The 27,689-nt window shown below is 38.6% G+C and overlaps 1 protein-coding gene across 4 annotated transcripts in view; it reads left to right on the forward strand.

Annotated features, from left to right (window-relative positions):
• The window catches only part of LOC118431875 (nipped-B-like protein), an 86,119-nt gene extending 63,428 nt beyond the window's left edge, over positions 1–22,691 (forward strand). For 3 of the 4 annotated variants that reach the window (XM_035843288.1, XM_035843290.1, XM_035843287.1), the window contains 18 exons: positions 242–335; positions 554–705; positions 2,138–2,228; positions 2,665–2,768; positions 5,810–5,876; positions 7,266–7,320; positions 8,940–9,075; positions 9,573–9,680; positions 10,172–10,228; positions 11,437–11,586; positions 12,360–12,503; positions 13,762–13,876; positions 15,715–15,829; positions 16,711–16,885; positions 18,031–18,157; positions 20,414–20,493; positions 21,527–21,637; positions 21,956–22,691. In XM_035843288.1, coding sequence (XP_035699181.1) covers positions 242–335; positions 554–705; positions 2,138–2,228; positions 2,665–2,768; positions 5,810–5,876; positions 7,266–7,320; positions 8,940–9,075; positions 9,573–9,680; positions 10,172–10,228; positions 11,437–11,586; positions 12,360–12,503; positions 13,762–13,876; positions 15,715–15,829; positions 16,711–16,885; positions 18,031–18,157; positions 20,414–20,493; positions 21,527–21,637; positions 21,956–22,024 — 1,950 coding nt within the window. In that variant the 3' untranslated portion in view covers positions 22,025–22,691. The remainder of the gene's footprint in view (positions 1–241; positions 336–553; positions 706–2,137; positions 2,229–2,664; positions 2,769–5,809; positions 5,877–7,265; positions 7,321–8,939; positions 9,076–9,572; positions 9,681–10,171; positions 10,229–11,436; positions 11,587–12,359; positions 12,504–13,761; positions 13,877–15,714; positions 15,830–16,710; positions 16,886–18,030; positions 18,158–20,413; positions 20,494–21,526; positions 21,638–21,955) is intronic. The other variant, XM_035843289.1, reaches the window with a different exon arrangement.
• The last annotated feature ends 4,998 nt before the right edge of the window (positions 22,692–27,689 follow it).

Consider the following 27,689-nt stretch of genomic DNA (forward strand, 5'->3'; position numbering starts at 1 on the left):
AGAATTGCATTTTTATATGTCAGTCAGTGTAGTGTCATAGCGAGATATACAACTGTGTGTCTCTTCATAGTGATTGTTGTGAGATATGTGTTGAACTTGCTATTTTTGAGTGTGGACATACATGTACATCATCTATCTCCTTCCTTCATTGTGCATGTACTATACAGTACACTGCAAGTAAATAACATTGTTTATGATTAGAAAGAGACAAAATTGTTGCATGTGATGCTTTTTTGTTCAGATTCTCCAGGCATGTGTAAGTTGCCTTGCAGCTGTTGTCAACAATGTAACCCATAACATCAGGCTGGTCTGGGACTGCTTCCAGAAGTATTTTGGTGAGCATATATTGTATTTGCAGTTGCAAGTGTTCAATTCTATTTGTTTTCTATCTACTTTTACTCACTACCTGTATACACATAGCACTTAGCGAAAAACTTCTACTGCCTTCGGTTCTTTAACTTTTGACTTTCATATCTTAAATGGTTTTAAAAATGAATTTTTAAAAGTTCCTTTCATCATAAGTCTTTTGATAAAGCACAAATGTTTCTTACAGGGGTATTGGGTAAGTTGAAGCAGGAGTACAGTATGGACCCTGAGAGCCAGGCATTGCAGCAGAACCGCCCTACACTGCTGAGATCACTCTTCACTGTTGGACTGCTCTGTAAACATTTTGACTTTGATCGCAAGATGAAGGGACACACAAAGGTATGTTCTATAAACAAGACTTTCCTCTATTAAAATTTACATTAAGTTCTCACATACATGTACATAAGTAACATAGTCATCATCAACATAGTGCTTAGCCATGGTTCCCAGTGTTAAGTGTAAGTTAGCGTAAGCTGGGAAATTACTAGGAAATGAAAAAGATTTGCCTTCATTTAGCCTGAATGTGAATGATTGAGCCCAAAGACCTTTATTGGTGTAGAAGGAGGAAAGTTTAAGTTAATTACCACCCAGTTTATTTGGGGTTTCAATTGGAGGCTGCATACCCTCAGGTCTAGCAACTGTCTCTTCCAGGAAGCTTTGAAGCAAAACACTGTGTATGGAATCAAAGGCTATCCCTAGAACAACCTAGCTTCAGTTTCTTCAACCACTATTCTTGGGTAAAAAATGATGCACAAATTTGAAAATTGGGCATTTTCATTTGACATGGGACCTATAGTTAAGACACAAAAATGACTGCTATTGTCAGAAGAAGAAAACTTTTAGGTGCAACCCAGTTATCAAGAAATCCTTTCTCATTTTCACTCAATAACTCAATGTTGCTAGGCAAACAACACTGCCAACAGAATACATGAAAGATCAATCTGGGTCAAAGATGAGCATCACATTCAAGAGGGTAACCCAGAAGTTAGGTTCAGGCCCAAAATCAATCGTAGACAAAAACACATTTTTTATTATAGCCATGTTCGTATTTTTAAATGTCATTTTGCCTTAGATGATTAGAATTGTGAACTAAAACCACGACCCTCAAAAATCTTTCTTTTTTGCTGGCACTACTATGGATCCCTGTTGCCGAAGAACAGGATTGTGCAATGTTTGGTTGTTTGAGTTTCCTGGTGTTGTAGTAAGAGTATATAATTAACAGCAACTACTGTACATTTTGTATAGTGACATTTACGACTCTATATACACCCACCCCACCCCGTGCAAAACTTGACTAAGTCAAAATCAACCCACATTCTAAAATAGAGCAGTCCAAAAATGGACTCTTCCGAAGTCATCCACATGCAATGAAGAAGATTATTGCTGAGCACCCACATTGTACATGTACATGTAAGGCACAAGAAATGACTGGGATGTGCACATTTTGGAAAAGCTACTGGCTTGAAGCTTTCCTAAGTTTCGAATTACAGCTATGTGAAACATAGTCATGCTCCTGATGCTGGCTGAGGACAACATAGCCTTCATTTTTAGCAGCCGTTTGGGACAATTTTCAAAATTGTGGTAGGAATATATCAATAGTCTTATTGCAGAGTTTTCCAGCATAATGTCCTTGTGCATGCATCTACATCACATACATTATGTATCACAGTCACCAGTGATCCTGTACTACGGTAATCCTGCAATAAACTTGGCGGCCATATCTGTTGACTTGACTGCGTGTACATGACAAAATGTTGCTTTCAACTTGCAGGTCTGTATCAAGGACAAAGTGTTTGAGGTGCTGATGTACTTCATGGACCATCCTGATGAGGCAGTGCAGCACAAGGCTCTGACAGGAATAGGTGAAACATTGATTAAGTTATAGAATTTTTTTTCTCTGTGTATGACAGTGGACTTTTTAGTTTTTAGCATGGTTCATGGTGATGTGCATGTACATGTATGTCACAGCAAAGTTGACCCATTTTTAGGTTTTCAGTAAGGTTTCTGTAATTTTTTTCAAGTGGAGTTACAGATCACGGGGGTTTTCGAGATGCCGAGTTACAGGACAAGACTTGCCTTGGGCCAGTTTAACCATTTTCATATTGAAATGGTTTTTAAGATATTGCAGCATTTTCAAAATATTGTAGTTTGTAATCACCGTTCATCCCTTGGTTTGCTGTTTTAAAAACACCATGCAGATAATGGTGAACTAGCATTACATACTGTCATGTACTTTTTTCCAAATGATGAACCTCAAGGCTGCAGTTGTGAAGCGTTCATATTTTTTATCTATTACAGGCTTCCTTTCCATTCAGCATCCAGACCTGATGATGGGTAGTCAGATGACCAAGATGTATCATAAGCTTCTTATGGAAAACTCATCCGTTAAACTCAAGTGTCAGGTAAGTAGAATTTTTGCAATGAGTAAATAGAAATCAATCATAGATTTCTTGATATCAGCACTCCAACTTGATTGTGTGGGTTCAGGAAACAAACTACACGTACGCTATACCATGACAAGGAAGTTGGGAAAATAAACACATGCGCATGTGATTCTCATCACTTAACATTAAAGGAATTCCTCACGTGCAAAGGAAGCACTATCACTATTTATGTTGTTCTTGTTACCTACATGAAATTTACCTCCATTAAATATTCATGAAGGGTATATTTTCACTAGCATTTTTGTGTGTGTGTCTGTCTGTCAGCGTGTGTCAACAAGATAAGTAAAAAACAGCTGGATGGATTGGTTTCATACTTGGTCTGTTGGTGGGGCGTGACGAAAGCTGGAAATGATTAGATTTCGGGCCCCCCAGCAGCTTACTTTTGTACTGCAGCGAAACTTTGCATTCTGAACAAGCTATGGTCATGATTTTGGGTTGTTAGCTCTTGCCCTAGGGAAGAAGTAACGTTGGGTTTGGCCCCCTGGCTACTAGATTTGGAATCGCTGGGGCATTTAAAAAAAAAAAAAAAACGTCTGAAGAGTTAAACTCATTTGCATGAATATTGGAACTGCATGGGCATTTTTGTCAAAACATTCCAAAGAGGATAACTGAAGAAGGGAATGACGGATTTCCGTAAGTTTGGGTGGTAGCTTAGGCAAAGATATGCAAGTTAAAAAGTTAAAGTTGCCCGTACATCTGTTCAGGATGCTTAGGGCTGGCGCCCATCTCCTTTTCTGTAGCCCTTGGGCCACACATTTCTGTCAATACAGCAGGGGGCTGGTCCGATTTGTGTTTATCTCCCATACTCTTTCCCAAATGCAGAGTGCTAAGCAGAGAAAGCAGCATGTACCATTTTTAAAGTCTTGGGTATGACTCAGACGGGGATTGATTCATTGAACTCACGACCTACCAAGTGCAAGGCGAACACTCTACCCACTGGGCCATTGCACTTGACTATGTTATGCAAATGTCGTCTTAATTTGCATAATTAGTGAGGAACCTATATAATTTCATTGTTTTCCATCACAAGACTTCAAAAGATGTAACACATGTAATTCATTTTCCATGACTAGTGGAACATAAACAGATACCAAACATTTGCATAATAAATGCAAAAAGCTAAAGTGCTCGGTGATGCATGATTTTTTGCATTGCCGCGCCAGCGGCAATGCCTTATGCCCACTATTTACATGGTTGGATGGTTGGATGGATCAATGGTTCAAGCAATGTTAACCCAGCCCTTCCAAAGCCCCTTCCAAAGGCCCTTCTTTCCTTGCCGAGTTTCATTGCTTAGTTAGACAATGGTACATTCCAGGCGAGTATTAAAACTCTCTTCTAGACGCATGTTACTGTATGTGGTCCAGCGTAATAAATCTATGCTTTAACTCACCATGTTTACATATGTAGATAAAGATATATCACAAATTGCATCAGAAGGAACTTATTTTGTAATGGAAAATAATGCATATTCATTGTGGGTCAAAAAGTTTTACAAAACCCGTTTAATGTGCCAATAATTCATGTGACATAAATTATGATAATGAGGTAAATTTCCAATATCCCCTTTTGCTGCATTTCCTACTGAAGTCGCTAGGTGTCGCTCTCAGCAGTTCAGTCATAAAATACGCAGCAATGCACAGCTTTTCTTAAAAGATTTCTTGTTTTACTTGTTAAGCCATGTTGATTTGATAATATGGATGACATACTCTGGGAACTCCAAAACTGATGCGAGTGAGCGAATAAAAAAACAGTTTGGCCAAAAAAAAAAGTTACCTTCAGTATGAAATGAAAGTGGCCTGGAAGGTTGAACATAGGACTAAACACACATAGTATGGTATACCAACAGTTAGGTGTAGGGACCAGTACATCATACGGGTGCAAGACATTTTTTTTCCTCTTGGACCAATCCGGAAAAAAAAGACCTGAAAAAAAAATCAGAGGAACAGGTTTTGCCAATTACAAAATGGACACACTGTCGGCAGGCATTCAGGGTCTTACCGGGGGCCAAGAAGACAACAAGAGCGAAGTCAAGTAGAGTTTATAGTCAATTGTACCAAGTTTCTATAGTCAAAGGTACAGAGACAGTGAGTTAGTCTTTATTACATGGAGATGGGATTTTAAAACGCCAGTGGGAGTCCAACAATCCACCAAACAGATTCCTTTGTAGCAAAATTGACCAATTACCATTGTTTTGAGTATTGCCAGTTCTCAAGTTTCCACAGACAATCAGGTCCAGGTTCAGGTCCAGACCTGGAAATGATACTCTGGAGTCCTTTATAATAATTTTCCCCCTACCAACAACATATTTCTTTTCTTTTCTTTCTGTCCTTTCACATCTTATTCGACTTAAGATTATTTTGGCATTCTATGGCATTAGTTATCTGTTTTCTGATACTTTTTTTTCAATCTATGGAATATTTGTGCTCATTTTACAGCTGCTTTGCACAATTTATTGTGTGGTCGAAAACCTTTTTTTTTTTTTTGGAAATGGCCAAAAATTGGTGCGAGCGCGGATGTCATCCATATAATCAAATCAACATGGCCTTAAGTGTAAGTTAATCAATAATGAACACCACCATGCATAAATCATGTAAATGTCATATTTCATGGAGGCATGAGGTCGCCAAACTCTTGTACAGTAGAATCCGTTTAATTACACAGCCTATTTGCCAGCCTATTTTGTGCAATTAACTGCCTGGTGCAATAATGGGATTCAGCTGGACCGCACCAGTTGGGGATTTGGGGATTCGGTGCATATAACAGAAGTGTGCATTAATCCGTTATGCAATTAACTGGCTTCTACTGTATCAAGGTTCTAAAATGGACATGGCAATTTGCAATAGTCCCACAATTTCATTGTTTTCTGCAGGGAGATTAATTATCATACATGTGTAAGTTGACAAAAAACTTTTTTGAAATTAAAATGTATGTTGCCATACAAAAGTGCCTGGCCATGTTGGTTCAGTTTACTGACCAGTACATGTATTCTAATATTACAGGTTCTCAGGAATCTACAGAACTACTTAACAGAAGAGGATGCAAAGCTTAGAGTGGCAGATGCTGAATGTGAGTACACCCTTTACAGGGCTCGAAATACCACCTGCATATGCAGGTTAATGCAGGTAGAATTGGAGCTGTGCAGGTATTTTTGGTGTCCAGCTGCACCTAACCTGCACTGGTCCATGTACTGGGTTTTAAACATAAATATCCTATGATGCAGGTGTACATGTATATGGATTGTTATTAGCTGCATTAACTGTTACCACCTCTAAAGAATATAAGAAAAAATAGCAATGGTTCCTGAACAATTCTAGTATGATCCTATAATTTTAGTACATTGTAATTCCTAAATTCAGAGTGGTGCAGGTAAAACTTGTCTGCTGCAGGTAGTTTTTGGCCGATTTTTCTTCTTGGACCAATCTGGAAAAAGAAAAACGGACCTACGACAGGCGTTCACATTTTCTGTGGGATTATTGGTCCAAGAAACTAACAAGTTAGAGCGAAGTAGAGTAGAGTATACAGTGAATTAAAAATGCACCGATATGAGTATTACGACATACTGGTTCCCATCCCTTCTTGTTGGGATAGGCACACCTTCAGAAATAGCACCACAAAATGGTTCGTGCTGTGGTAGCTAATTCTTGAGAAAAGTGACAGGCCATGGCAAATTGATTCATTTATAAACTGTGCAACTACACATCGCAAAGTAGCCAAAAATGGTGGCAGATTAAAATGTGTAAGTTTGTTTTCTTAAGTGGCCTTCTTTTTTGTGGTACATGTACATGCCAGGCCTATAGGGTAAATACATCCTCAATACATCCTCACGTACGTTTGAATTTTGAGCATGTGAATAAGCCTTGTCCAAACATGTTCATATCATGCCTGAAAGCCTTCCTTTTTCATCTTTCCTTTCTTGGTGCTGACATATAGTAGACTTCTGGCAGCACGGAAATGCCCTTTCCTGCCATTAGAAAGTCTTAACCCTTGTTGAAAATTGCACATCAGCGTTCCCCAAAAATTCCAGTGCTACTACTAGAAGGCTAACAATAGCTTCTGCTTCTGACATCAAATGAAAAGCATGATTTATGCAACAGTCACAATTATGCCATAACCATTGGGGGCGTAGTCCCGGCCGAGCTCTGAAGCACCAAATTACACAAATTTGTCCCTCTCAGTGTTAACTTGTTGCCAGCTCTGAGTTGATTTTCACCCCGAGTTTTAAAAAATCTGTCATGATTAGTGTGACAATACCATTTGTTGTAAAATAAAGGGATTTTATACTTGCCCTGCATCTGCAATCTACATGTGTATTTACAAAACTGGAAATTCATGACTATGTCATTCTTCTGTTGTGCTGACATGGATGCCTTCTGTACATTCATTTCACACTCATTAAATTTACCGGAAAAACTTACCATCATTGTGATTTACTAGTATTCAATTTGTCTTTTGCAGGGAGCAAGAATGCTAAAAAAGAGGATCTGAAAGAAATGGGAGACGTCTCTTCAGGGTAATGCCTCGATTTTTACCTTTGCCAAGAAGATTTTGTTTTGGGGGGTATCTGTCTGTGTACTAGTAACTGGAGATGGCCAGGATGTACAAAATGTATTGTCTTGTTAAAGTTGGTATGTGGGTAGGTATTGATGAGACATCAAAATCATTAGATTTTGGGCCCCTTTGTGGATGTTAAGGTACTGCAGCAGAACTTTGGGTTTCGCTATCTTCTGGAATACTTTAAATGCATTTAAGTTTGCGGGGATTTAATTTCGTGGTAGCAGGAAAAAGGACTTTTCGCGGTGGTTTTAAATTTGCCGTAGCGGTAGCACCATGCACTGTAGTCTCTTACTGCCATGAAAAAATGTTTGCGGTAGTTTTAAATTTGCGATGAAGCCGCCTCCGCGAAAATTAAACCACTGTGAAGCTGTGAAGTTAGCGGTGAAGCATAATAATAATTTATTATATGAAAAAATGAAATGTGAAAAATATCTAAAATGCCCTCTCCTTGAGGAATCATTTGCAATCTCACACCAAACTGCAGTCATCATCGTGTTATTTACACTTAATTGTCGTTCTATGATACTACTAGTTGCCAACTCCTTGTGGAGCATACAAATGTATGAGGGCAAGTCAGCACATATAGCCCATATGGCTACTGAAATTTAAAGAAAAGATCATCAATTACGGTAAGGCCATGTTGATTTCATTAATATATGGATGACATCATTTGGGAGCCCCAAAACAATCAGAGAATTGGCCTTTCAGTTTTCAAAAGGGGCCTCCTATATAGAAGGATAAGCTCATTGATATTTATAAGCAGGGTGGTCAGGAACTAAGGGAGACGGTTGAGAAAACAGGGTACATCCAGACAGGCGGTTTCGCTGTTGGATGTCCCTGCGTACTAGGAGGATGATTTTGCAATAGATTCATTTTTTCTTCATCCTCTTCTTTGTCCTTGGATTTTACCCTGGCATTCCGATAATTACATGTACAATGTATTTGCTCATTTTGCAGCTGCTTAGTACGAGTTAAAGTACAGTTGAAAACTTTTGTTTCTTTATTTTGGAAACAGTCGAACATGGATACATGCACGGATGTCATCCTTATTCAAATCAACATAGCTTTAAATTTATTGACATTAGAAAGTTTCCTATTCTACATTTTGTATGTTTCCTTACACAAAGTTATGGACTTATCAACTTTTCAACTTAAGAATGATTAGCATTATGAGCATAGTCAAGCACCATCTGTGCAGAGTTCCAAAGAAATCCAAGGAGGTTTGCTTCGATAGTTTGCAGTTGCACTACTGTACTGACCAAGGCATTCACCAGGCTGAATGAATACAACTTCGCAATGACATTTCTGGAAAAAAATTGTGGTGACCAGACTATAGGCAGCTGATACAGAAAGTTCAAACTGCTGTCAGCACTAAATTATAATGGACCTGTGCAAGTGAAAGAAATTAAAATGATTTCTGAGTATATTTTGCCTGTCAAGGGAAGTATCCTATGTTTCCTGAAAAATGTTTTCTCCAATTTTAAAGGACACTTTTGTTTGCATTTTTTTTACACTTAAATGACACTGGCTCATTTATATGATGTATTTCTTAATTTTACTGCCTATTCTTCACAGCATGGGTAGCAGCATCATGCAGATCTACCTGAAGCATGTCATGGAGACATTTTTCCATTCAGAGACTTCAGTGCGCATGGCTGCCCTCCATGTCATTGTTCTTGTGCTGAAACAAGGCTTAGTACATCCTGTCCAGGTAACAATGAATGAATGAATGAATTTTATTTCTCAAGGCACAATGTATGGCAACCAACAATGACTACTAGCTATATATAGACAATAGTATGTCTTATTGAGATTTGTAAATTGGGAGATCTAGATAATGTATCAATAAATATATAATCAGCCAACCTTTGGTGGAATTCCACTTGTGTTGAATTACACAATGTGTGTTTGTAAAACAATATGACACTCACTAAACCCACGCAGACCCTATGCACGCATTCCCTTTATCACGAATATTTTCGGCATAAATGAGGCGCGCTAAGCACACCAAGACGGTCAATATATCAAGATATCAAAGTACGCAATCATGACAAGACATGTTTTTCTTAATGCCCCTGAAATTAGTTTTGTAACCTAACTTAAATCAGGTGTTACCAGGCACATTGTACAAATGTATTCAGCTATAAGCTCACATACTTGCTAAGGGACTGTATGGTGCAAATCTGATTAATTTGCGTTGTCTTGCAGTGTGTTCCTTATCTGGTTGCGATGGGAACAGATCAGGAAATGATGGTGAGGAACAAAGCTGACCAACAGCTCAGTGAGATTGACCACAAGTACTCTGGCTTCATTCATGTAAGTTTGACTGTCTTGTAATACAGTCTGTCTCAGTTTTCGGTATTTCATAGTTTGAAAATATGTTAATTGTAACTGATCCGAACTGATCCGAAATGTTACTAATACTTCATTGCTGAATTCATGTTATTGTAGTAGTAACCTTAAAGTGGAATTGTATAGGCGCCAGTAAGTCATTCAATGTAATTGTTGAAAAAAAAAGTATGATGCACCTGTTATGAGCATCACAGTCCCAACACTTTTCAAACTCAAATTTTCAAACTCAAGATGCAAGTTATTGTCTGGAAATACATGTACATTTTTGTAGCACCAAAATTAGTGCAGTAACAGAAGAAAATCTACCAGATGTTGTATAAAATTATGATTTTACATGTTATGTTACACAAAATTGGCTCTGTCAAGATATAAAAAAAGAAATAAACTTTGCTGTCTTAATCCCTGTGAGGCATGTTGCAATAGACATTCTGATAATTTCTTGTTACATCCTACAGATGAAGGCACTGGCAGGAATAAAGATGTCCTTCAAATTGCAGCAGATAGCACAGCAGGTCAGCAACGTTAGTTGGTACTTTTGGGGTGTTTGGCATCCCATGTGCATGACTGCCAGGACATGTGGTATTCAAATGTGTCTCAATAACAATAAGTAACAATACGAGGGTCCTTCAAAAAGTAGTGCCATTATTTTAGTTTTATAAAATGTTCTTCTTTTCATTAATTGAGTTGAAATCTGGCACAAAGGTAGAGGCATTTATCCTCTTGAGATTAAAGTATCCCAATTTGTTGTACAGATTTATATGAGCTCATGACATGATTTCAAGATGACCACACACTTGTGAATTTGGGAGACAATCAGTTCTGACCAATTTACAAGAATTATTACTGTAAGCTGAAATCACACAATGGCAATTTTCCCAATGATCCCTCTATAACAGCTTTAATGATGAATGCTGCTACATGTAGAGGACTTTCAAAAGACTATAGATGCAGAATGCAGTGACTGATGATGATGGTGAATGGTGGATTGAGTTGTGATATTACATGTATGTAGGCAGTTGGATTTATAGCCCAAAAGTGGTTTGTTGATAAAAGTTGTTTAAAAAATTGTTACAGTCGTTAATATTTTGAACAACAAGAAGTGTGCTAAGTCTGATTACTCTTAGTTATTGAGAAAGAATGCTACAAACCTGGTGACCGCCCTGAATACATCCACCCCATCAACGAAAAAAATTATTGGATTTCAGAGATGAAAATAAGCATGTGGGTACAGAGATATGCATCTTGATACCTATGCATGTACAGTCTCCTACAATAGCTAAAAATGAGTCAGGGACATGATTAATTATGTTCATTGTTCCACTGTTTTCTCCTGAAGGGCTACCAAGCATTTGGTCATCTTGAACTCAACTCAGTCACTCAAAAAATCTGAAATACAAACTGAAATACTTCAATCTCAAGAGGATATATGCCAAATTTCAACTCATTCAATTAATGAAATGAGCCTGTTATAAAACCAACAATTGCATTACTTAAGAACACTCGTATAGAGCTTCTAATTAATACATGTATAAAGGACATTGTGTACCTTCAGGCTTTGGACAAGAAATTTGAGCAACCTAGATGAAAATAGAAAGACAGACTGAGTGTATTTTGTATTTACTTTGCATGCCAGCTGATGTGTCTTTTTTTTAGTCGGACCTGAGATACATATAACACTGTGGGCTTGAGTTAGTATTGCATCTTGAATGTTGATCTGCAGAATGGAGATTGTATAGTACGAGGAATGCGAGAAGATGAGAACCGATCTCCAACAGCCCTTTGCTCACATCTGTACTCCCTGGTCCGATGCAACCGACAACACCGGAGGGCCCTCCTTTTATCCCTACTCAAGCTCTTTGATGATGAGACAGTGAGTTTTACACATTTAGCAAGTTTACAAGACGCAGTGGAAAAGAAAATGCCCCTTGCTACTTTTGGACTTAAAAGTTTTCTCCCTGGCTAAATTGGCATTTTGACCTTCCATTGTTCCATTGATGATAGCTGGAGTATGAATTCTAGATTAGATTATATGGATGACATCAAAAAGTTTTATTGACCATTTTTTTCTGACAGAAAATACAGCACTTAGGTACAAACTACTTCAATGAAACTATTTTTCCATGTACATAGTGATAAAATCTACAAACATAAGCACATCACATTGTCTAATTTAAAAAAAGTCATTTTCTAATAACTCCAAACAATTGGTAGATATCAAGTTGTGCGAATGCACATTTGTAGCTTTCATCATTATGCACCTGAAAAAAACATACTAGTTTTACTGCAGTGGTATGTACATAAATATCCTATGTTGTAGATGTATGTGTATATGCATGAGATGTATGTGGATTGTTCTTTGCTGCATTGACTGTTCAAAATAGCAAAGATTCCTGAACAATTTTAATATGATCCATGCTTCCTAAGTTTAAATGGTACAGGTAAAATTTGTCTGGTGCAGCTAATTTTCAATGTTTCAAGCCCTGGTTTCAAGCTATACTTACAAATGTCAATGATCAGCTGAGTGATCATTGACATTTATCAGCCTAAAATGCCGGCCAGTCCCCTAAATAATTATGTGATAATGTTATGTAACTTTTTTATTTACCTAGAAAGTGATCATTTATTTCTTTGCATCATCCACAGTGCCAGCTGGACATACTGCTGTATGTGGCAGACAACCTAGCCTGCTTCCCTTATGCCACTCAAGATGAGCCTTTGTTTATCATACACCATGTTGACATCATTTTGTCAGTCACAGGAGCTAATGTTCTTCAATCTTTTCGTGAGGTAGGTTGCACAAATGGAATAGAAAAATTTAGTTACGAAATAAAGCTAATGGCACTAGACAGGCAAATACAGCATATTTCAACCATCTCCTAACCCATGCAAAAATGTCCTGTTCCAAAAGTGAATCTTTTAATGAAAATTAAGATTCAAAACGTTTTCGAGTATGGAGTCTTCATGAGGCACTTCGACTTAAAATTGACCAGTACAAAAACACTTCCACTAAAAAAAATGGACTTCTCATATAATCACCCTTGTTCAAAATTGAATTTAAAAATAATTAATCCTGTGAGAATGGTACCCACGTGCAGTGCTATCACCAAGACCTGTCTCTGAACGAGGATTTACTTGTTGGGACCGGAAAAAAATCACCCACTCTATCCCCAAAAATCTTAATTCCATAACTAAAATAGGTTTTCAAATTTAATCGATGTTTGCCTTTTCTGTCACGACACCCCACCTTCCAAGCCAGGAGATAAACATCGTCTCATGCAGCCCTGAGATATAGAGATGTCTGGAGATGAGAGATTGGCAAAGCATGCTATTCGCAAGGTGCAAAAGAAGGCGGGGCTGTGACGTTATTTTACCTTACCACAGTTGTGGCTCTTTCAGCCAAAGTGCCAATGTCGATTAGCACAAAATTCTGAACATAAACTATGGTTGGAACCAGTGGATGCATGACCCTCGATCTGACAAGTGACCGTAGGTAACGTACTCTGGCATATTTATGGCTTTCGCCGTGTCAGTTGGAACAATATTATATATATTATGTCAATGATATGGACAGTCCCAGACGGATAAATAACGACAAACAAGAAAGAAAATGAAGCCCTAATATTACTAGTACACGTGAACAAAGTATGTACTAATTGTTTATTAAGTCTTGCGCTGATCACCAATGCAATGTGCTAGAAATTCAAAGCCAAAGTCTGACATCTGCACCACATGGCCTGTTCTACAGAACCACAAATATAAGGGTCTTCTTCATCTCTTATAGGGGTGATTTCTGAAATCATTACATCAATGATAAGAACATCTACCAAAAAAAAAAACAATGTGCATAATTGCGCAGGTTGTAACAGAGCACATGCCAAGTAGCGTTTTCAAAAAGGAAGGTCAAGTTCAAAAATGGTGGCGTAGCATTTTTCATCAGGACAGTAGCGGACCGAGTGTGTTTACAAAGTTGTATTGTAGAATGTATTGTAGAACAAAGTTCAACAATGTGCCCATGAGACGTGATTTTGTTTGTGTGTATGTGTAGGCTCTACATCCCACTAAAAAGGCAACAAATCAAAGTGAAGGTGCTGATGATGAGCCAGGGTCTCCTATCCTGCCAATGGTGGATGATGATGACTTGGAGGAAGACCAGCTACTAGGTTAGATTTTTACTAGTGTCTGCACCACTTTTCAGTCTCCCTACTTTAATTTAGTTTAATTGCAAACTGTAAAGCCAGTATCATTCTGCCAATGACCTTCTGCCCAAATTCAATATCAAATGTGATCATAGGCCACTTTGTAAAACTTGCTCAGAGAGAATGATGACTGTATTGCTGCTGAAAATGTCACTTCAGAGCTTGCCGACAAAAAGTTTAAAAACTTTGGTTGATCATATTTCTGATGTTTCTGCATCAATTTCAATGTTTTATATATCAATTGAAAGCTTGTGTGATTCCCTTTCCCACGGTATCAAACATATTATGATTGTAAACTCATGAAACGAGCACAGGGCCTGCTTACATAAGTTGAACACAAAAAAAACGAGTTTAAAGTTCTGGTACAAGTTCCTTTACCCTGTTTGGCAATCAGAAGAAGATACAACTTTCTAAAGTGGAGGAGAAATGTATAGAGCTTGAGTGTAAGAGAAAGGTATGTATATTATCTTCCTGTGTTTCTTGTTGTTTCTTTGGGGATGCCATTTCCGTATTGTATGCAGGTAATTTGTAGTTTGGGGCTAGTCATGGTCGCTTGACTTTTGGGCCTGCTTAATCTATAGTACATACAGGGTTAAGTGGTAGAAGCTTTGTTCTATGTTTAAATTTGGTATCGTTTGTTGCATTTTGTCACTTAGGTTTAGGTTTTAGTTGGATGGTTGAATAAAAATATCATACCACCCTGGGGACTAACTGTTGCTGCTGGATGGGGGCTACCACTATTCTATGTTGTCTATGGAACTACTGTAAAAACTTAATTGGTCAAATTATGCAAATAACCTTCCAGTGTCAAGTGTTATAGCACTCCAGGAATAAATCTTTAATGAATATCATTGCCACACTAAGGAGATTTAGCAGCTGCATTAGGTCAGTACATTGAAATAGGAAGATATTAGTACTGAATATATCATATGTGACAGAATAACTTCAAGGGCCATCTGAGACAAAAAAAGGTAGGAAAAGTCGTCTCAACAAATTCAAGGTACTGTGGTTGGTTACATGGTTAAGAAATCCAAAATAAGTAATGTTCATCCATGCCAAACTTACACATTCCGAAAATGGAATTTCAGACTTTTGCATGGTGCACATTTTCCAACCACGCAAACACGGACAAAAAGGGAAAAAAATACACAATAGGTCTACAGACACCCAATACATTTCATGCAGGCCTGAGGTCTACGAACTCTTGTTCCTATGGCGTTTATACCTCCCCCCACGATGACGCTGCCTCCACCACAAAACGCTGAAAGTTACTCTTGCCTTGTCAGCGTGAGGCTCTCCTTGTCGCCTCCACGCTTTGATTTGGCCATTTAACTGCCAAAAGGGCAGATATATTCTGCTCAGATGTGCCAAAACAAACTTGTATGTTTTGTTTAACAAACATGACGCGAGAAATAGGATTGTTTGAATCACTGACACTCACACCAGTAACAGCAGGACGATACTGTGTTTAACACAAGCAGGGAAATTTGGGCACTTTTTTTTGGTGACCCACTCATGTATACAGGCCCCGTGCTTGTTTCATAAGTTAACAATCATAATAAGTTTGATACCATTGGAAAGGGAATCACACAAACTTTTAATTGATAAAACATACATTGAAATTGATGCAGAAACATTAGAAATATGATCAACCAAAGTTGTTATGCGAAACTTTTTGTGCCGAGTTTATATATGGCATGTAAGAATATATGTTAAGACATGTTTAAGATTCAACATACAATGTAATGATTGTACATCTTTAGTGTACTAATGAACATTTTCATTGCCCTTGACTATAACAGCCCAGTTTCCATCAGACCCTAAAGCCTTGCTGGACTGCTGCATCCAAGCTCATGGATGCATTCTCCTTTTGATGCTTAAGCAGTACCTGAAAGACTTGTATGGCTTTACAGACAGGTTTGTATTCTCATAGGGTTCTGGTCTAGTGTCAATGCTATTGTAATGACTAACTTCAAATGAAGTACCAAAGCAATGTGCACAAACATTTAGCATCTCGCTAGATTACTTCATGTCAGCAGGTTCAGAATGCAGGTACATTGACAAAGGAAGTATTCTATTCCTTGATTTGGAAATGGCTCATTACCTTCATAAGAACTAACTTCAAATGAAGTACCAAAGCAATGTGCACAAACATTTAGCATCTCGCTAGATTACTTCATGTCAGCAGGTTCAGAATGCAGGTACATTGACAAAGGAAGTATTCTATTCCTTGATTTGGAAATGGCTCATTACCTTCATAAGAAGATGATGAGTTTGGTGCCAATATTGTTGTTGGTGCACCCAAAGACTTCCTATCATGAGGAAATGTTGCAAGGGGTATTTTTTTGTAGGAAGAGATTAAACACAACAGAGGTTGGACTGTACAGTATTAGGGGGTGGTGGGTCATACAAGGACCAAGTTTTGTGTTACTACCGTGTTACTGAGTTGAAAATTCATGAACACCATCATGATGTTAATTTGTAAAAAATGTAATTGTTTTCATTAAATCATCATTGAAAAACTACCATCATTATCTAAGGTCATGTTGATTCTTTCCTGCTGGATATTACAGTACAATATTTATTGAATAGCAGTAAAGATTGATTTATCTGTCAATTTCCTGGATGACTGGAGCATCTGTATAAATATTGTATCGTCCAGTGGTAAAGATTGATTTAAATTTAATCAATGTGGTCTATAAGTCCCCTTCCAGATCTAGAGTCTTGGTCATTATCACAGTAGTGCTTTATTTTGCTCTCTTTTTAACTATGATGACTCTATCTTTTAACTATTGTAGCAAGTGTCACCGATATTCTCCCACGGAGGCGGCCAAGGTCTATGACAAGTCCTTGAACCGTAGGTCACTTGCCAAGTTCAGCCCTCAATCAGTTCTGGACTACATGTGTGCAGATACACCTGACTTTGCTGAGGATGAGGGAGCCAGACGGCACCTGATTGAACACTACTTGGATGTAAGTGCTTAGGTTATCAAGACATAGGCCACAAAGGATCGTATTAGTGTTGATCCATCATAGGCAAAGAATCAAAGCAAGGAACTTTGCATTATTTCTGTGCATTGTATGTAGAACCTCAATGTTTAATAGGGCTGTGTAACAGTACTGTACTGTGAAAATCAATTCGGTGTAGGCCAGGTCATTCCCCATGACAAAGATGTGCTGGTAGACATTGAAAATTTGGGAGGTACATGTATGTACTGTACCTTTACAAAACAGTAATTGGTTGAAGAAAATTGTGGTAAATGTATGCATACGTGACTAATGAACCTCTTCCACGGTGTAGGCCCAATTTTCATACCGGAAGTACTGGTACTGTAAATGATGTAGATTTACACAAAGTATGTGCTTATTTTGTGACTAAAGATAATGTTAATCCTTCCACAAAGATGAAAATTTAGCACTGGAAATTAAAGACTCAAATACTGTGCTGAAACTTGAAATCAGAGCCACCTTTGAAATTAAGATTTTGTTTTAGTTTTCATCTAACCTCATGGCCTCATGCCACACCAAACATGACCAAAGTGACACCTAGGGCATCATGGTTGTAAAGGGAATGAGTAAGCTTGCCTATTGTGTAAATGATCATAATATTATATGCTCTCCTTAATGAAGACTGCATGAATTATATTTGATCAGGCCACACTGACTTAATTTTATAGATGACATTCCTGCACCATTGATTTTCGCCCGTTCTTCTGAAGAAGAAAAATTTAGCCACATGTTACACAATAGCTTCCCTAGTGAATCAGAATTTCTTGCTTGCCAGAGAATCTGCTGTCTAGAGTAAATGGAAACATGGTCAGGGCATGGGGCGACAGCACCCTTTAAGCTTCTTTAAACAAGCATAGCAATACAAGTTTGGCAACCTCATTCCTCCATGAAATATTTAGAGCTGGTCTACCTTATGTTTGTTTGCAGGCCCTAAAAAAGCTGTACATTTTGCATGGTTTCTTCAGATGGCCACTGCCATACCTTAACACAACACCACAATACAACTCCTGATATAATACAAGCACAGTCTAGCTGCCAATGCCAGCTTTGATTGAAAGCTCTTGATTCTGCAGATCTAATGAAAGTCTGGTTTGATCATTTTATTTCAGTTTAAACAACTGATGTTGCGCCTAGACCCAGCAGAGGATGACGATGAGATGCCAGAGAGAGAGTCAACCACATTGTCCCGAACCAAGATAACACCTACAAAAGAAGGCAACTCAATCAATGACAAAGGTAGCTGTGAGGTCAACTTCATTATTCATTGAATTGAGAGAATGTCAATCATTGAGTAATCCTTAGGAACCGTACGGCATTTAGTAAGGGGGGAGGGCCGGTCGCCAGAGGGTCGGGTCAAAATTTTTTTGCTAGGCCCTCCCCCCAGGTCAAATTTTTTTTGCTAGGCCCTCCCCCCAAGTCAAAAATTTTTTGCTAGGCCCTCCCCCTCGTATCAACTTTGAAAAAATATTGAAATGTGCTTTGCGTCATACTTTTTCATGATTTTCATCGCGAAGCGATCTCTCACCCCCTAGTAAAAAGGGAAACTGAATGGCTCAAAATATCTGCTTAATAGGGGGATAAATATCTGTTTCATAGAGGCATAAATATTTGCTTTATCGACTAAAATTATTTCATTGTTTTGATATCCAAACAAAACCTGAAAAGCATGTACCTGGATTTCTAGTAGATTTGCGCCACGAAGCGGCGCGCGCCCCGCCCCCTTATTTTACGCATTGCTTGCGGGGCCTGAGCGGCTTGACGGGAACTATTTTCAATTTACATATATTTTTTACTTTTTCTTGGTTCTGTGGTGGTAATAACTAAGCTTTAACTGACAGTAAATCGGGCAGAAAATGACAACAAAAACGACAGCACGATTCGACTAACCAAAACTGTAGTGGGGAGGGGGGCACTGACGAGAGACGCTGATTTTTCCGAGGCACGGAGTCGACCGGCCGCCTCTCTCTAGGTGCCGGCGGGCGTGAGAGATCTTTAGAAAATGCCACGCTTTTTTGCCACGATTTCCTGCATTGCATTTTGATGGGCAATTTGCTGGTTCAATTACATTTCTATTAAAAAAGCACGAGGGTTTCAAGTTTTTGAGATTACGACGTCCCCGTGTCTGGCGCCAAAGGCACGAAGCATCGCAAGGTAGGTCCGGGGAAATTTTGAAATCTTGACCCTCTTAAAAGCGAATTCCTGCAGTTTGAGGGATATATTTTGCTGGCAAACAAAGCAAAGTTTAATGGCATTTTTTTTAGAAAGACAAAATTAAATCCCCCTGAACACATTATCACGATGTCGGCCACCAAAGGCGCGAGGCCGGTCACGTCAAAAGGGATCCAGGGAAATTTGCAAATCATTACCCTCGAGCTCTGAAACGCCATTTCATACTTTTTGAGGGCCCCAGGCGTAAATTTTGCTGGCAATCTAGAGTTTAATAACATTTCTGTAAGTGAAAAAGGTTTTCGAGGGCGATGCATAAGCCCTGCCCCTTACACCGCATTTTCACTGTTGTGTTCAGCGCCGACCTTTGGGCGCGCGATCCCTTGCGGAGGTCAAAAAAATTTTTGAAATCTTGACCCTCTGAAACGCAATTTCTTGGATTTTAAGGGACACGTTTTGCTGGTAGACCAAGCAATTTTTTTTGCTTGGCCCTCCCCCCAAGTCAAAAAATTTTTGCTAGGCCCTCCCCCTGGCTCAATATTTTTTTGCTTGGCCCTCCCCCCTCTGGCGACCGGCCCTCCCCCCCTCGCTAAATGCCGTACGGTCCCTTTTACAATTTATGGAATTTGTATGTGCATGCAGTAGTCTGTGAGTGTGTGTCTTTTTTGGCTGGTAATAACCTGACTGATGTTTCAGTAACAATACTAACATCCCAGCTGCAGGTACATGTACATGTGCATGTACCTGCCTCAGAGTCAGAATATGCTCCTTGCTCCAGGTAGTGTTGCAAGGATTCTGTTCATGACCTAACTTCCTGATCCAGATAGCCTCCTAGATCTATTGTGTGTGCCTGACTATAATACATGTGCACCATATACAATGTACAATGTATATGACTTTGGCCCAGTCCTTTACACAAGGATGTTCTGTCATGGCGGACTTTCACATGTATTCTCTTGATTTCTGCTTCTATTTTCTTAGCTCTGGATTTAACGAAACATTTTAGTTCTGGATTGCACTTCAATTCACAGAAAATTCATACATGCAGCTGCAATTACAAAACAGGTGCATAAAGGCTGCTTAACAGCTAGCTTTTTGGCTTACTTAACTTAACCACACAAATAGTAAGGAAATTTCATCAGTTGCCATTTTTTGTATGACACAATTTGCAAATAAAACATGCAAGAATCAGTCATTGTCCATACTGACACTAACTGTTGCTTGGGAAGCGCTGAGTGCTGTCCCAGTGGGTTGTAGCTATTGCCTTGGATTGGAAGTGGTGAGGACCATGGATGGGTTGTTTTCATGTAATGATTCTATCCTTAGGAACTGAGGCAGAGGATAACCAGGGTCAGGAGACAGAGGTGGAGGGGAAGGAGGGTTCAGGCACTAAAGCTGAGGGACAGGTACAAATACAGCTTCTATTCTACTATACATGTAAATGACAAGTGAAATAATCATTTTATTGTTAGTAGATGATTAATTGCTTTCAACAAGTCCTACCACAATTCAGAGCAATGAAAATCCCAAATCTACGAGGTATGACTGTAGCAGGTCATCGGAGATGTGTCATATAGGGTGGCTGGGCATGTGTTAGCAACATGTGTTAGCAACATGCAACATGCCCTGCTGTTAGCTTCTGTCGGACAATTGAAGTGATGTGACCTTCCATCAATTTCCCAGTCTTCAAGAAGCTATGCTTGTGGCTTGTTAACATGAGACTTCAGGAGGATGTCATTTTTACAGATTCAGAATTTTTGGGTTGGGGTTTTGTGCGCGTTAAAATTTTCGTGTTAAAACTTGCGCGTTAAAAACATGCGCGTTAAAATATGCAAATTAGCTGATTCCCTGGGGATTTGAAAACTTTTTTGCAGTTTTAAACTTAAAAGCTTGAAGAAGATAACACAAAATGAAATTAAGTATCATCTTGTTGCATTCTAGAGTACAAATATCCCTTTCCAGGAGTTTAAAGTGATTTTTAAACATTAAGTTTTAACGCGCAACAAAGGTTGATATTTGCATGTGAAACAATCTGCTTGAGAAAAGATGAAATGAAGCTTGTAGAATGGAAAAAAGCCTCAAGCAGTTATATCTTATGATATAAAGCCTTACACTAGTAATTTTTCCATGTATTTGTGTCTTATTCAAGTGATTTTGAAATCTTCTGGATATGCAAATTAGCCTATTCCCAAGGGACCTAAAAATTAGGGGCTTTTCAAACCCAAAATTCAGGTAACAGATGTAAAATCATATAATGGGGTCACATTTTTCTGCCTAAGAATTTCTAAATGCACAACTTAATTTTTTAACGCGCAGAAAACCCGTTCCCGAATTTTTGAGGCAGTGTGTAAAGCGACTATTTAAGAACAAAAGCATTTTAATCCTACTTTGAATGAGAACATTTTAATCCTACTTTGAAATTGGTTTTATGAAAATCAGCAGGTGAGTGAAAAGTCTTCAGCAGTCCTGAAATCAAGACGAGGAAGACCACCCAAAGAAAAGACAACCCCCAAACCTGCAAAGAGGCGGCAGAGAAGAAAGAGGAGAAGAGTATCCTTTGATCTGTACTAAAACATTGTATTTGGCATGCTTTTGGTTTTCAACTATGGCACCATATGGTGACTAGTTTTGGCATTAAAGTCACAATGATAGAGAGTCCATACAGTACTGTGAAGGATGTTGTAAACCTTCTCCCTGCTTCCCAACTTCATAAACAATACAATAAGATACATTAATCTTTACATATTGTATAATCAGACAGATTCACTTGCTGACATTTCCCCAGGCCAGGACTCAATGGCAACATTATGGAGGTAAAACCTAGTATAGTTAATTTTTTTTTAGGTACGTATCCTTAACCTTTCATAGGTGGTGACTATGGACAGTGATGATGATGATGAAGAGGGTGATTCCAGTGATCCTGACTTTATGCTTTGATGGACTTCACTACACATCAGCTGATCTCATAGCTAGTACACGTACATCATACGGTACATGTACCTTAAGTACCCTCTGAGAAACACGTTTCATTGTTCAGGACTCAGCAGAGATGAGGTTGCATCCTCATCCATGTTGTCCATTTGTAAATTGTTTGATTTTATTTCTTTGTACTAAACTACTCAGATTAAGGTTGGGCAAAACCATGTTAATTATGAACAAGCTATTTCCATGAAGTTTGTCAGTGGTGTTTGTTTCAGGTGTGTTTTATGGACGTTATGCATTTTGGAAATAACAGAATATGAACTTCTAGGCCGTTGTATTATTTGTTTAGAACAGTTTCTTTTTTGCACATCACAATGTATATACCCAGCACCTTCCCTGGTCTTTCTATCACCATAAAGTAGCAAAGTATAATGCAAGTTAACTTCCTCCTGGTTATGAAATGAAATACAGTCTTAGTCTTAGATCTTTGTCACTTTGATAGTTATGTACAGTTAGGAATAGTAGTTTTTAATGTGTTTCATGTCTGGCAGTTGCCACGATATATTAAAGTGTAAGATGTTTATGGCACTCTTTCCAGGTGTAGTCATGACACTGCACCTGGCCACCTGTGTAAGTAATAACTTGTTACTTGGGCAGATTAAAGTGGTCATCAGTCTTAAAAGCAGTATGGTCTGGCTCTTCTGCATAATAAGCCAAGAAAGGATTAGATATGAAGGCCACTGCAAATAACTAGATAAACAGATATTGTGTTCAGATATGGGTAGCATTTCTCAAAGCTTAGTAATGTGGCCTGTAGCTCTGATCAAATTGTAAGTTTCAATTAGATACAAGTGATTTGAATAAGTTGTAAGTTCACTTACAACTTTTGATGACAAAATATTTGAGCAACTACAAAGAACAAAATTTTTATATGATTGGTCTACTTAACATGGACACTAGTCTGTGTAACGTAAACTCCGCTATCCGAAGCTTGTAGGATGCGCCTAAGAAGCTCGATTAAATCTGGCTACATTGACACAAGCAACACATCGCACAGCCATAAAACTGAATTGCTGTGAAAATACATGGATACAATTATCGTACACAGTGCACCGTATTGCTCTATTCTAATATTGGTAAAATTTATATGCGAATGATGATTACAATATTATGCTTAGAATATTGCATTGCACATTGATATACTGAAGAAGTTGAGCATCAATCAATAACTGACCTCAGTTCAGTTCAGGTCATCCTTCCGGTGACACAATAAAGTTCCTCCAGGCGGCTCTGTCCTTGATGACAGACAGGAGGTCTCCGTCTTGGAGGCCAACATCTTCCTCAATCACCCTCTTAAGAGTCAGGGATGGTCGGCCACGTCTTCTCTTGTCGTCAGGCCGCCAGAGCAGAACCCTTCCGGCCATCTCGTCGTGGCGCATGATGTGACTGGCAAGGGCCAGGCATCGGTCGCGGATGACTGGTAATCCGTGGCAGGCCATTGTAGAGTTGTGTGTTGGTGGTATGACTCTTCCAGTCAACATTCAAGGTGGCACGAAGGAGCCGGGTATAGTTCCCGTCAAGTTTCTTGCAAAGGGTTTTGGTTAAGGACCATGAATCTGAACCGTAGAGCAGAATGGACTCAACACTTGATCTGAAGACTTTGATCTTGGTGGCATTTGAATTACTGACCTACATGTACTGTAAATGCAGAATCTTTCACAGTGGTTTAATTTTCGCGGAGGCGGCTTCATCGCAAATTTAAAACTACCACAACCTTTTTTCCAGCAGTAAGAGACTACTGTGCATGGTGCTACCGTGAAATTAAAACCACCGCGAAAAGTCCATTTTCCCGCTACCTCGAAATTGAATCTCTGCTAACTTAAAGGCATTTACAGTATATGGTAACATACATAAGGCATTAAATTCAAGACGAGAAGAGATTTCAATTTCAAACAATTCGGGTTTTTACAGTATATGTGGATTCTGTCATCATAACTGATAATTATGAATATTTTTGCAAAATGCCAAAGATTGATTCACTAATTGGTATTGTATGACAACATCTATTATCACATGAATGCAAAATCACAACTTAAAACAAGTGACCGTGGGTAACATATTCTGACGTAATTATGGTTTCAGATCTATTGGTTGTGATGTCCTCTGTGGTGTGTGACATTACCTTTATATCACATACAGAACACATCACATTGACTTCTACCAAAAACCTACTTAAAAGTTAATGGACCTTACTGCCAAATGTCCTTTACACAATCCTGTACGCATCAACAGCAAAGTCAGCGTCTCAAAAAGAACAACACCAAATGAAAAATTTTGAAAATTGTCAGTTGGTGCACAACGTCAGCTGTTCACGTAGTACGACAGCTGTTTTTGCATTACACAACACGATATAACCCACGCGATTTGCTTGGAGATAAGCTGATTGCCAACAGTACCACACATCTGTTAAACGTACAAATTGATACCATATACATGTATATGTCTGTAACAAAATTCCAGTACATACCAACGCAACATCAGCGTAACAGAAGGGGAGCACGAAACAACTAACAGCACAAGCAAAAGATAACACACAAGGTCCTCAAACGCACAAGTAGATAAATACAGTTACTAGTAATTACTAGTATCAATTCAAAATTGTCAGGGGTACCCCAAACAGTTGTTCCATGACGTCAACTGTTCCAGAGTCAAACTCAGTCTGGTATACCACTACCGTGACACATAACCCACCCCATCTGCTTGGGGATGAGCTGATTGCCAAACGCCGAAACCACATTGCCTGTTCCACAGTATCAAAAATAAAGGGGTGATTTCTGAGATTATTACATCGATTATAACAACAGCTACCGCGAAAGAAAAGAGAACGTGCATAATCGCACAACTGAGTACAGACGACATGCCAAACTACATACGTATACGAATGCTGCAAACGGAACATATAGTTGCGAACACTCAACACATAGACCGTTCAAAATACTTTGTCGAGGCAGGTTGCCCTCTAGTTACAGAGTAACAAGGGGAGGTCAGAAGACATGACGGGTCCAAATCATGTATGGAATGGGACTTCATTTATCTGTCTGTACTAGTTACTTGCATGAAGATGGAAGTAGTGTTGCCATACTGTTATGAGGGGTATATCTCAAGAACCGCTGGAAAGTTTGCAATGTTTTTCGGGAGGTCGATAGGTTTGGGTAGTCTACCAGACTCCGGATCGCTGGAACATCGTAGAAGTGGAACAAGTAGAGGAGTAAGCCGACCAGAGAACTATAGCCGGCTAGGGAACAGCACGCGATCCGCGGATCCGACGGACTCCCTTTTTTCAACCTCCTTGGCCCAACAGTACGAGGAACATAAGATAAGTACAGGATGAGATTCAGATTCAGCTTTATTCCTGGATGACTTGGCATGTACATGTATATACACATGAAATGCGTCATCAGTCACAGAATCAACTTTAAAACATTAATGCATTTACAACATTTAAAATTAGACAGCAATCGGATTAAAACAAGTGCTTTTAAAAAAAGCTGGCGTTTCGTCTACGTTTATGAGTGTGAACTGTCTTTTTCTTGAAGTAAAATCTGTTAGAAAAAGTCACTCAAGGGCTGTTGCGTCTATAAGAAAAATTGTTATTTTGGAAAGGAGTACTGTTTAATAGCTGGTCTTGGCTTACAACTTTATTTTAAATGTACAATAAGTTCATTATAAAATCTATCAATATACTCAGGTACTTATGTAAAAAGCACCATCAGCACTGTGACAAGATTCTATCTAAATTGACTACCAAATGTCAAACAAATATCCAAACCAATTAACAGCTACCTCATCTCTATTATACTGGTTTCCGCATTTACAACATTTCTTCCTTGTTTTCCTGGATAATTTTGCTAATATTCATGAAAATTCCCATACTTTTGTGTCGAGCGGTGTGACTTTCCACATCCGTGTTGTCTGAAAACTTCTGAATGAAGTCGATACTGAACAATGGAGCATTTGCTACTGTAAGAAAGGATCGCTGTTTTTGATGGAGTTTCACGCAAACAACATCAAGAGCCTCTGTTTACATCATGAATAGTAGTTTAGTGGCGAGTGTTTTGCGAGAATCATCTTACCGCGCATAGGAGCCGCTGCACGGTATTTTCCATTACCATGAACAGAAAAATTCGAATGCCGGGTTTGGAATCTATGAAGTCCTGTTCATAAGACAAAGGCCTTGCATATATGAAACGAATACTAAAAAAATGATATATAAAAATACAATATCAATAAATAAATAGAATATTTATATATCATCTTCAATATTTAAAAAGAAAAAACCAGGGACTTTCGAATCCGATTTACTTTACCGACTTTCGAATTACTTTACCGATTGAGCTAAGTTGTTACGTGTAATGTATGTGAGTGTACATTATGCTTTAACCTCACTACATAGTATTATTTATGTCGATTTTCGGTCGCTTTCTTGATAAAATCTTTTTTTTTCTTGTGCAATCTTGTGGAATAGATGTTATATGGCCATTCAGACGATATTCCCACGGACATGTTTCAAGACAAATACCAGTTCATGTTATCCATAAACCGTACTTGCTGTGGCCTTAACAGATACTAATTATATACTAACTAAATAAGGTGAACATGAACATCGCCACGCATGGATTATGCAAATGTTAAATAATTTTTTTCTTTAAAATCCCTAGATATTTCATGGCAGTATGAGGTCTCCAAACTCTTGTTTTTATAGTGGTGAGTAGGTGTGATGGTCTTGTTGTTCTAACACTGATCTCACCACGATATGCCTATGGAGGTAGGCAGTCTCGAAAAGTCTCTGAATGTAGCAAGCGTTTTTGAAACTTACATCACAGCTAGGTAGATTGAGTACTTTGCTCTGAGTAGGAATGATGTGTATTCGGGGCCTAGTATCTAAATACATGAATGAGAGCTTAAAGTCTTTGATCAAGACACTCTCCACTATGAACCTTGATTATTTGGAGAAGGTATGTATTTCGTGAAACTCTAGTTCTTATATTAAATGGATGTTAAAAAAGGACAACTAAAAATAAATTCTCCCTGCTCGGACTCGAACCCTGGTCGACCCAGCAATCAAACCATACGTTACTGATACGTTACTGATACCCAGCAATCAAAGCATACATTACTGATACCATGGGTATTCAACAGGTATACAAATGTATTGCGTAGGTTGAACACGTCCGTTCACAATTTGCAAGATTCCAAGGTCCAATTTTCTGAAGATAATGATTTTGTGTGAAAATTTATCAATCTTGTTCATTCCATGGCGGGCAACTTCTTCCTTGAGCGCCTGTTTGGTCGAACGTATGGCCGATTTACTGCCGCATGTCGTCCCAGTCCTATTTTTTTTTTCGCTATTATCAATGACAAAGTCGATGCCGAGTGCCATTTTGTGTCCTGTGCGTTGATAGGTTCACCTCTGACGTCCCCCCGAGAAAGTCCGACTTTCGGCCAATCAAAAAGCTGGAAACGTGGAGTACATGTTACAGCTTCCCTTTTTACTGAGTTTTGATTGGATCCGGTTGGAATATGCAAACGTCTGTACGAAAACAGAATGTTAGCTTCGCAAACATAAAAACAGTCTCTCGAGCTCGATAGTTATTTTCTGATATAAGATAAATGTCAATCC

Source organism: Branchiostoma floridae, chromosome 15, assembly GCF_000003815.2.
Source record: "Branchiostoma floridae strain S238N-H82 chromosome 15, Bfl_VNyyK, whole genome shotgun sequence".
NCBI classification, from domain to species: domain Eukaryota; kingdom Metazoa; phylum Chordata; class Leptocardii; order Amphioxiformes; family Branchiostomatidae; genus Branchiostoma; species Branchiostoma floridae.